This window comes from Hipposideros armiger, unplaced genomic scaffold (genome assembly GCF_001890085.2).
Source record: "Hipposideros armiger isolate ML-2016 unplaced genomic scaffold, ASM189008v1 scaffold_85, whole genome shotgun sequence".
NCBI lineage: Eukaryota > Metazoa > Chordata > Mammalia > Chiroptera > Hipposideridae > Hipposideros > Hipposideros armiger.
The window spans coordinates 234,905-245,324 of NW_017731435.1; the positions used below are offsets into that span (position 1 = coordinate 234,905).

The 10,420-nt window shown below is 56.2% G+C and overlaps 1 protein-coding gene across 1 annotated transcript; it reads left to right on the forward strand.

Annotated features, from left to right (window-relative positions):
- Positions 1 to 112: 112 nt before the first annotated feature.
- Positions 113 to 1,973, forward strand: LOC109383535 (homeobox protein MSX-3-like). Its single transcript, XM_019644080.1, has 2 exons — positions 113 to 436; positions 1,061 to 1,973. Exons 1-2 carry the CDS (start codon positions 223 to 225, stop codon positions 1,471 to 1,473), a joined length of 627 nt encoding a protein of 208 aa, XP_019499625.1. The 5' UTR covers positions 113 to 222; the 3' UTR covers positions 1,474 to 1,973.
- The last annotated feature ends 8,447 nt before the right edge of the window (positions 1,974 to 10,420 follow it).

The following is a 10,420-nucleotide window of genomic DNA, read 5'->3' on the forward strand; positions in this document are numbered from 1 at the left end:
CCATCCGTTCCACCCCCACCCCCACCCTGTCAGCAAAGCCAATGGACGCCTAGGTCCACGCGGCCGCGGCCGCGGCGATTGGACAGCGGCGCATGAAAGGGACGACGCCTTTTTATAGGGCACGAAGGGCCGGGGCGCCGCCAAAGTCCCCGGCGGTCGCACGGTGCGCTGCGACGCTCGCGTCTGCCGGGCCACGCCAGCCCCGTGCCCGCCGGCCCGCGCATGGCCCCGGCGTCGCTCGCCATGAACCTCTCTGGGCTCCGGCCGTGTGGCGGGGACCGCGCGGGGCCCGGCCCGCTGCCCTTCAGTGTAGAGGCGCTGCTGGAGGCGCAGCGCGGGCTGGGCGCCGAGCCCGCGGAGCCCCGAGAGGAGAGGGCGCGGGGCCCTGCGGAGCCCCGGGCCTGGTTCCCGCCGGCCGCCCGCTCTTCCTCCCCACGTAAGTGTCCTGTCGCACGGGCCTGGGCCGCGCGAGAGCCCGCCTGGCCCAGGCTCGAAGAACCAGGGCGGGAGGGACGCTGTCGCTTCGGAAAGCAGCTTCTAACCGCTCGGCCTGATCGCGAAGGAAGAAACCCGTCCACCCGAAGTCACCCGAAGCCTTGGGCGTGTGCAAGCCCTGCAGCCGCGTCCCACGCAACCACGCTGCCACCCTACTCTGGGGCGGAGTCGGCACCCCGCGGCCCCGCGGCCTCTTGGCGCCCCCTCCCCCAGTTGGTCCCCGCGATGGTGAACTTCCGTTTCGCGGAGTCCTAGCCTCTGCGCTCGCCGCTCAGTTCTTGCGGCGGCCTCAAGCCCACGCTTCCCGCTTTTCCAAGTGCGCAGAGTTCCCCTCCTCCCTGGGGTGCGGGTCCGCGGATTTGGGGAGCAGAGCCCGAGTCCAGAGCGGCGCGTCCCCCTACCCGCGCCGCCTCCCCGGGGCCTTGCTTCTCTTACCCCGGCGGCGTTCGGGGTCTCCTCTCCTCGGAGGGCCGCGGTCGCAGAGCCGGGAAGGGGACCTGGGAGTGTCGGAAAGGGAAGCGCCCTGCCAGCATCCGAGCGCCCGCGTTGTGCTCTTTCCTTCCAGGCGCCCCCAGCCCTCCACCCTGCACCCTCCGAAAACACAAGAACAACCGCAAGCCCCGGACGCCCTTCACTACCGCGCAGCTGCTGGCGCTGGAGCGCAAGTTCCGCCAGAAGCAGTACCTGTCCATCGCCGAGCGCGCCGAGTTCTCCAGCAGCCTGAGCCTCACCGAGACGCAGGTCAAGATCTGGTTTCAGAACCGCCGAGCCAAAGCCAAGCGGCTGCAGGAGGCCGAGCTGGAGAAGCTGAAGCTGGCGGCCAAGCCGCTGCTGCCCGCGTTCGCCGTGCCCTTGCCCCCGGGCGCCCACCTGCCCGGCTCCCCGGCCGCTTACGGCGGCGCTGCGGGCACCCTGCCGCAGGTGCCAGGACTCCTCGCCCGGCCCTTCACCGCCTACGGCGTGTATTACCTCTCCTAGGGCGGCCTGGACACACGCCCGCGGGCCGGCGGTGGCCTGGGGGGTCCGCCGGGGCAGGCGGGCGCAGGGTGGGGAGCTGCGCCCTGGCCGCGCCTCGGTCCTCACGGAGTCTCCCGCGCCGCGTCGGTCTTTTTATGTTTTGTTTTCCAGGGTTTTTTTGTTTTTGTTGATACGATGGTATAACTGATGCCTCGAGCCCATTTGCGGGTGTCTTACAAATATTTAAAACTATTTTAAAATCATGTTCCTACTAGACAAACTTTTCTGAAAGACTGAGGACGTAGTTTCATCCAGTTCCCACGGAATGGACCGCGGTAGAGCTTCCTGTTTTGTCCAAAGCAGCCGACAAAGCGTTTTGGAGTTCACTGTGCGGAGCGCCTCGCCCCCTCCCCCCGCCCGCAACCACCCGCTCTGAGAAGTCGCGGAATTGTTTGGGACAAAGAAGCGAGAACGACACTTTGGTGCCTGGACCCCAAAGTAAAAGACGCGAAATGCTTTCACCAACTGGTCTTGTTACCGTCGTGGCAGAATGGGAACTTCCACGCTTATTTTAAGGAATTTTTTCCGTATTTATTTATTTTTATTTACTAGAGAATGTTGGGGAGCCTGAGGCCAGATGCTGTCTATGGGAGCCTGTGTTAAGTGTAGTGTGTGTGCGGGGGTGTGTGGGGGGGTGAGTGTGTGTGTGGGGTGTGTGTGTGGGGGGAGTGTGTGTGGGAGTGTGGAGGGGGTGTCCACGCAGGGAGGCCGGCAGCGGAGGAGCGGACTGGGCGTGGAGCGCGACTGCTTGGCTCCGAGGGGCCCCCAACCCCGGGAGCGGCGCCGCGGGGTGGGGGGCGGGGGGGCGGAGCTGGGGAGGAAGAGTTGGGCGTCGTCCTGAGGACCGCGCTGCCTCTGCTGGTTCCTGGGCCCACCCTTCCGGAGGCCCCGCCCGCCGACCCCAGCCCCCCTACTCAGAGCTGGGACAGTCAAGGTCACAGGGGCAGGACCGGACCCGAAGGCGTTTCCGCTCCCAGCGCGCATGGGTCCGCTGGGTCGCGCGGCTTCAGCCCCTGCGCCTGCACCCCGCGTTCGAGCTGCAGCGAGGAAGGGGACCCTCAGCCTTTCTCTCCCTGGGATGGCCGCAGATCCCTGGCGCTGGGCCTCGTCCGGCAGCCCCGAGGGGAAGGCTGAGGTGCCGCCCCCAGGAAACGGCGCAGAAAAGCCCCAGGAGTCACGGTCATGTTGCACTAACTTGCCTGTTGGTAGCCATCGTCCCCCCTGCGCTTCCTGGAAAAATGAACATTCACGTGGAGTCGAGCGCGAAACTGATCCAGTTCTTGAAGTTCAAGCTGCGGGAAGCGAAGGCTGGTGACAGCAGGGCCAAGGGCGCAGCCGCCGTCCGTCCTCCCCAGGTGTGCCAGCGAGTCCCAAAGCTGTGCTGTTGAAACTCAGAGCCCAACTCCAGTCACGATCTTCACCGGGACGGAGCCACCCTGAAAATGTGCCCGAGAGGGCGGGCGGGCTGAGGCGCCTGAGAGCCACCACCGCCACAGCCGGCCACCGTTGTGCATCCTCGCAGACCGTGTCTGTTGCTTTTTAAAGCTACACAGTACTTGGATCCTCTTCTCACACCTGAGGTTCCTGAGAGGCGCCCACCGGGAAAGTCAGGGCCGGGCTTTACAGCCAGGACAATGCTCACTTTGCAAGTAGTCTGAGGACTGCCGACCTCCACTTCTGACCAAGACACCTATCTGGGAAGGCCCCCCCATCCAGGTTCCCCCACGGAGCTGGGCAACACCAGAGGGTGAGTGAGGCCTGCGGGGACCCCATACGTGCGAGCCCCCCAGCTGAGCGCTCCTGTGGTTGGGAAGTAAATTTGTCAAGACCAGGCCTCTCCCACCGTTCCAGAGGCCCCCCCCCTTCCTGTCCTCCTCTGACCGGGTCCCCGAACACCTTGGGCCAGACCCCGGACTCTGCCCACCTGCCGGCCACCTTCTTCAGCCAGCGTGTCTCCGAGTGGAAGATCTCCGAGCCCCCGAGGCTGCTGGGAACCACTAGAGCTATTCACTGATCACGACCTTTGTCAGAGGACAGATACGCCCAACGCCTGAGTCCTGCCCCCCCCCCCATCCAGGCCCTTTCATCTGCTGCTGGTGGATTTGGCGACCCTAGCCCTGTCCTTGCGAAACACTTGGACCAGGGCGACAGGACAGCAGTTCAGGGCAGACCACACCTCTTTGGGGGTGCAGGGGCCACCTGGTCTGGAAAGGAGTGGGCTGGGTTGTGCAATGATGGGCACTGGGTGACCCCTGGTAGGGCCAAAGTGGGGACAGCGGGACCGTGGAGGACCCCACAGAAGACACCTGCTAAGCCTGGGTTTCTCGTCAGTCTCATTAAATGAGTCACATAACAGATGGGCCTTGCAGGTGTGGGTGACCAGAATCCACCTGAGCCTGGGCTCCTATGTCAGTGTCCCATCAGAAAAGGCAGCAGGGCTAGGCTTGCAGGCTCCTTCACTCTGGTTCCTGGGTGAGGATTGGGTTGGGCCCCCAGGGTCCCTTCCTGGTACATAGTCAGCTCTCACTAGCCACGGTGCCTCCTGTACCAGCCTTGCCTCCTGTCCAAGGTGCTGTCTTAGCCCACACCAGACATGGGCCCCAGGCCATAGGTCCTGTGCCTGTGGACAACTCGAGGGAGGGGCTGGCTCAGGCCCGTTCAGTGTTTCTGGAGGAAGGTCAGATTCCTGAGACCTGACTAATCTTGTCTGGTCATAAAGAAGTTGTCTGGAGGTGAATTCCTCATGCAACTTCTAAAAATGCGACACTGCGGCGGCTTCTTAAGCTGGGTGGCAGGGCTGCGGTGTCTACTGTTGCCATCAGGAGGTGTGGTTTCGCAGATGCCTTTGTACGAATGAAGTTTATTTCATGACTAGAACGCACTACTGGGCAGAACTTCATCCCGATAGACTAAGGGCCATTTCTGCATCACCGATTCTTGGCTGGGCGCTTCGGCCCCAGTGCCTCCCGTCCCAAATCTGTGAGTACCCTCAGGAAGTGTTTTTGGACAACTGGGCCCACAGCGTGGTGATCCATAACACGGTCCAGATGGTCTGAAGTTCTGGTACTTTAACGTTTCAAGTGTTGTCCCCTTTACCTCAATATGCACTGTTTTTGCTGTTTCTAATATTCTATACTGTAGGCTGTATTTCCATCCATTAGACCATTAAAGTAACCATGTGGCATAAGCTGACATGGCCAGTGGTGCCAAGATGCCGAATTTCAGAGGTAGTAAAATGCGGGAGGGACGTGTCAGTGTGTGTTTTTTAAAACCACGCGGAACAGCTACATTATTCCTTTAAACATTCAGGGGAGGCTGTTTTCCAGGTTGTACTTGAAACTTTGTAGAATGAGGAACCACGTACTCACCCCTGCCCCAGTGAGCCGGTTTTCAAGTGGGGTGGTGAGCGCAGCACAGGGCAGGGGGTGGGGTGGGGGTGGGGTCAGGGCCCTAGGACCCTGCAGGAGGCAGGGAGGCCTCAGGGCAAGAGAGGACTGCCTTCTTACCTCTAAGCAATCCTTTGGGTTTTCTGTTAAATGGAGCTGAAACTGAACAGACACACACTTATGTCTTGTTCTTGTTTTTACTGAAGTGGGAGGGGGGATGCGCCTTGGGGCAATCAGTCCATGAGCCCTGTCCTCTCCGTCTTGGGTGGGCACTTGAGGCACACACTCCAGGGCTCCTCTCAGGTCTCCAACAGACGGTGGGAGCTGTAACTGCCCACAGAGGGGCCACTCCAACTCTGTGCCACTGGGGGGGCTTCACCTGCTTCCTTCTTTCGCTCTCCCCCACTCCCCACGCCTATTACTTAAGATCAGTTCTCCAAATAAACCACCTGGTGAAGCCCTAAGTTCGGGCTCAGCCTTTGCAGGGAGGCTGCTAAGACAATCAGACTGGCCTCAGTGCCCCGACTGTGGGGTACACTTCCGTCAGGAAACGCTCAGCATCTGGGTCACTCTTTAGCTGTCAGCACTCGCTGACACCATAACTCAGTTATCCCAAGATACTGTCCTTGGCCGCAAAGGTAGAAATTCTTTGTTTTTTATTTATTTATTACAGATATTTTTTTAATTGGGGAATCGGGGAAGGGGAACAGACAAATTGCTGTCCTTTTGTTCTTCAGTCTAGTTGTGGAGGATGTCGCTTCACTGACCCATGTTGGTATTATCATTGCGCTCTTCCCAGGTGAGGCAGATCAGTTGCCGGCCATTGGACAGCCGCTCACGAAAGCGCACGCCCACTGCCGGCCAGCCCCACTGCAGCCTACGCCGCCGCCAACGACTCACGGCAGCCCAGCTCCAGGTCGAGCTGTTGTTCACCATCTTAGCTGTAGAGGGCACAGCGTTACTGGACCTCATGTGAGATCCGAACCAGAGCCCTGCTGCTCAGAGCTGGCATCCCAAGCCAACTCCTAACCAACACGCCACTCGGCCATCCCCAGAAATTCATTTTTGCTTGATCTCTCAGTTTTCAAAATGATGTCTGTTCCTGTTATCCTCCCAAAGCTAGACAATGAGGTTTTAGTTTTAAAAGAATCATTATGAGCTCATGTACTTAAACATATTTGTTGTTTCGTTTGAGTGTAGTTATTATTAATGTTCCACCTGTGTGACCTTTGGCAGGGGACCTCATGATGCTGGCTCTTGAGTCCACTTGAAGCGTTCTTCAGTAATGTCCTTATTCCTGAAGTCTAACCCAGGCTTTCAGTAGAACTATTGACTTACCACATGTGGAATACACGTTATGACTTCATAGCAACACTTCCAATTCAAATAAAAACAGGGTTTTTATTCACTTCGTGGGTCTTTTTCCCACACCAAAGAATACCATTGTCAATGCCACTCGGCTCTCCTGGTACTTGGGACATCTGAGTGGTTTTCGGTTGTTAGCTATTAAAAATGTTACTGAGGGCCGGCCGAGTGGCGCGATGGTTAAGAACTCGCTTGGGATGCCAGAGGGCCCCAGTTTGGATCCCACATATGAGGGCCAGTGACACTGCCCTCTACAGCTAAGATGCTGAACAACAGCTCAACCTGGAGCTGGGCTGCCGTGAGTCGCTGGCGACGGCGTAGGCTGCAGTCCCTGTGGCAGTGGGTTGCCATGGGCTACCGTGTGTAGCCAGCAGCCAGCGTGAGCGGCCAGCAGCCGCAGTGAGCGGCCGTCCAGAAGCCGGCGACTGATCTGCCTCGCCCGGGAAGAGCGCAATGATGGTGCCAACTTGGGCCAGTGAAGCAGCGTCCTCCACAACTAGATTGAAGAACAAAACGACAGCAACTTGTCTGTTCCCCTTCCCCTAATTTCCCAGTACTGTTCCCAACCCCCCAATTACCCAATAAAAAAAAAAAACTTAAAAAAAAAAATGTTACTGAATAGACTGCCTTTTGAGTAGATCTTTTGAATTTTTGCCAGTGTTCAGGACACATCCCCAGAAGCAGGGCTGCTGGGTCAGGGTGAGTGCAAAAGTGACTTTGCTGGCTTGTGACATTCCCCTCGGGCTGCAGCACTCAGCCTCCCCACTGACAGTGATGGTATGCGTCTCTCCACAGCCAAGTGCCACCAAACCTTAGATTTTTGTCAACTGGATGCACAAGACAGGGTCTCTCAGTGCACTTTCTATTTCTCTTGCTGTGAGTGAAATGAGGGGTCTGTTTTTATCACTCAGGTGTTCTGCTTCGGCTACAGGTTGTGTTAAGGCAACACAGGAAGGTTATTTATGGAAAAAATGGGCTGGCAGTGTAAACTCACACCTAGTAGTTTATTTTAAAGTGGTCCTAGGCTGGGAGCACTCCTAGTCACATGGCAGAAGCAAATACTAATATTTTTGGGAAGAACCCAGAAGTGTCAGGAAAATTCCAGAGGTAAAGTTCCAAGAAATATAAACTCATAGCCAAAAATCATAAATTCACCAGGAAACAAGGCACCATGAGTGAGTCAGCAGAAAAAATAGACAGAAGATGGTACCTTGAGCTGAGTGGCTGTGAGCTGCTGACGGCCAGCCGGATGGCGACTGTACTTGGAGCTGAGCTAGCTGCGCCCTCCACAACTAAGATGGAAGGACAACAATTTAGCTGTTTCCCTTCCCCAATTCCCCTATAAAATATTTAAAAAAACAAAAAATGGACAGAAGAATCCGACCCACTAAGTCTTCAGATGTTGATATTAATTGGAGACTACAAAACAAGTTTAATATGCTTAAAAATTAAAATGGATTGAAAATGTGATGAATGTAAGCTATAAAAATCCAGCAAATTTAAAAAAGCAACACAACTTATGTAACTGAAAATCACAATTATGGAAATTAAAAGTTGAAAAGTTTAACAGCACATTTGATACAGCTGATAACAGTAAACGGAAAAGTAGATCTGAAGAAATTATCCAAACTGTAGCAGACACATAAGGAATGGAAAATACAAAAGAACTGTTAAGAAACACAGAAGACAGAGTGAGACTGGCTAATGTAGATTTAGTTGTTGTTTTCGAAGGAGAAGGAACAGAATGGGTAGACGCAACATCTGAAGAGAGAAAACCCTAGATAAAATGCCAGTGAAGAGTGACCAGGGTGGACAGGTACCCCACCACAGCAGAAAACACAAACTGTCCGCTAACAAACGAGACTGAAAGCTGAGTTCTTGCAGCTGCAATGGAAGCCTTGAGGCAGTGAGATGACAGGGTCTCTGGCCTTGGGGACGACACTGCCGCGCAGTCCTGTATTCCCAGCAAAGCATCTTTCAAGAACAAGAATGTAAAACTCTTCCAGGCAAACAGAATTGAGAACATTTGTTACTACTGACTGTCAAGAAAACTCTAAAGACACTGGGTTGTTGGAAAAGTCATGACGTATTTTTTCTGTTTTTCATTGCTAAATGCATCATGACTTTTCCGACAACTCAATATCTGTTAGGCAGAGGAAAGTGTCCCCATATGGAGGGTCCCAGAGGCAAAGACATGACCGGCAAAGGACGTGGTGACACGGGTCAAGCTACGTAACACTGACCATGGGGAACCACAGCCCCAGCATCTTGTGGGGTCAAGGACAGACTCTAGAGGACAACCCACAACTCTCAGAGTGCATGTGCCACAAGAGGTGCGGTCTGAGTGTCCATGGTCCTTGTCCCGTTAGGGAAGGGAAATGTGTTGATGGATCTTAGACACCCACACGTTAAGTGTTCCCGTTACAATTTTGTGGTGACTACTGAAATAGTCACTAGAGGGAGCCTAAGTTCCCAAATAACAGGATGAGAAGAGCAGTGCTGCCATCGAGATAGGGCACACAGGGACAGAAGACCACCAGACGAGGCACGGAGCGTTTGCAGCACGGACTCGAGGTCCGACAGGGCTCTGAGGAACTCAGCATGTGCTGACGGGACCGGTGGTCACTGTGTGGGAGCTGACACAAATGCTCGCTGCTGCCGCTGCCGCTCCCAAGGGGACCAAGCACTGCACACACCAGCTAAAGAACCTGGGTTTTCACCCCGACAAGTCCTGGTCTCCACATAATAAGCAGTGAGTTTCCTACGAACCTAATGGTGGTAAGCACACTTCCCGCCGTGAGCAGACCAGCGCCAACTCGGTAACCAAGTGCTGCCAGCATGTGCCGGCCAGCTCTACAGTGTGACCCGCGCCCTGTAGACCAGCTCCTGTCCCCATCCTCGGAGTCCCCAACACTGAGACCTGGAAACCAAGCCCAGGTTTTGCAGCAGAAACACAGGCACCTCCTCAGAACTGGGGTTTCATCACTAACATTCTTTACACTGAAGTTGTATATTCCTTGCTTTTCAGAAGAATAATGGAGACATTGAACAAGTAGCTTTTTAGGTAGGGGTGTCGCTACCATCACATCCCAGGACTGACTGGAACAGCCTGCGAGGCGGGGAGCACACATGTGGACAGAACTGGAGCGGCACGTGCTGCCAGGAAAGGAGCCTCTGGTGTGCGGGAGGGGGCGCCCGGGACATGAGCGAGGTCTGAGGAGCACGCACTGGAGTAGTGTTCCCGAAAGCTAGCATTCTTCTCAAGAGCCAAAGACGGGACCCAGGCAGCTGAGGGTGGTCCTTGTCCCACCTGGAAAAGTCCGCCAGGTCTCGCCTCATCTCCAAGGCCCTTCACTTAAGGACTGGGTTGTTTCCTGGAGCATGTGGTAACCATCAACCGTCTACTGCGTGGAACCGCTGGCGTGATGGGGCGCCACCCTCCATATTCCCTCAGCTCCAGGTCTCGATGGCCTCTGTGGCTCAGAGCTGGGGCAGTAGCCTTTGTGCCTGGAGACACCAATGACCCAGCTGCCTCCGGCCAAACCTAGAATCTACAACAGGAGCGGGTGGAGGTGGCATAGGGGTGGGGGCCATGCTCCTGCTGGCTGAGCCAGAACCCTCAGGCTGGGCCAGCCAGCAGGGAAGCACCCTGCTGGCGGTCCCCACTCCACCAGGCCTAGCCCCAAAAGCCCTTACTTTAGCACAACAGCCGGTCTCGCGGTTTGTCTTCTCCGTCGGGGCTCCATGTGCCTCTGGTGGTGCACTCTCTATAGCTACCCTGTGATCATCAATGAGTGGCTCTGCTGTTCCTGCCAGGAAGACGCCAGCCAGGCACCCAAGCTCTGGTGCGGGCCCCCTTCCTGGGAGTGAGGGGGGGCCACCCGATAGCACTCCTTTTTCCAGCACTGCGTGCTCTGCCTGAGGCCCTGGAAGGCAGCCTTCTCAGGCTCTCACTGCGCCCAGTCAGGGTTCTGTGTGGGGGGAGGATGACCCAAAATCTCTTGAAAAGCCATGAGCTCTCAATGTGGCATCCTGCCCAGTCACCCCACCAGAGGCGCCAAGACTTCATAAATCTTGCTGAAACCAAGACACTCACACGCAGCCACTGCTCGTTTCCCTGTCTAGTTCAACAACACAAATGACGGTGAGAGAGACGA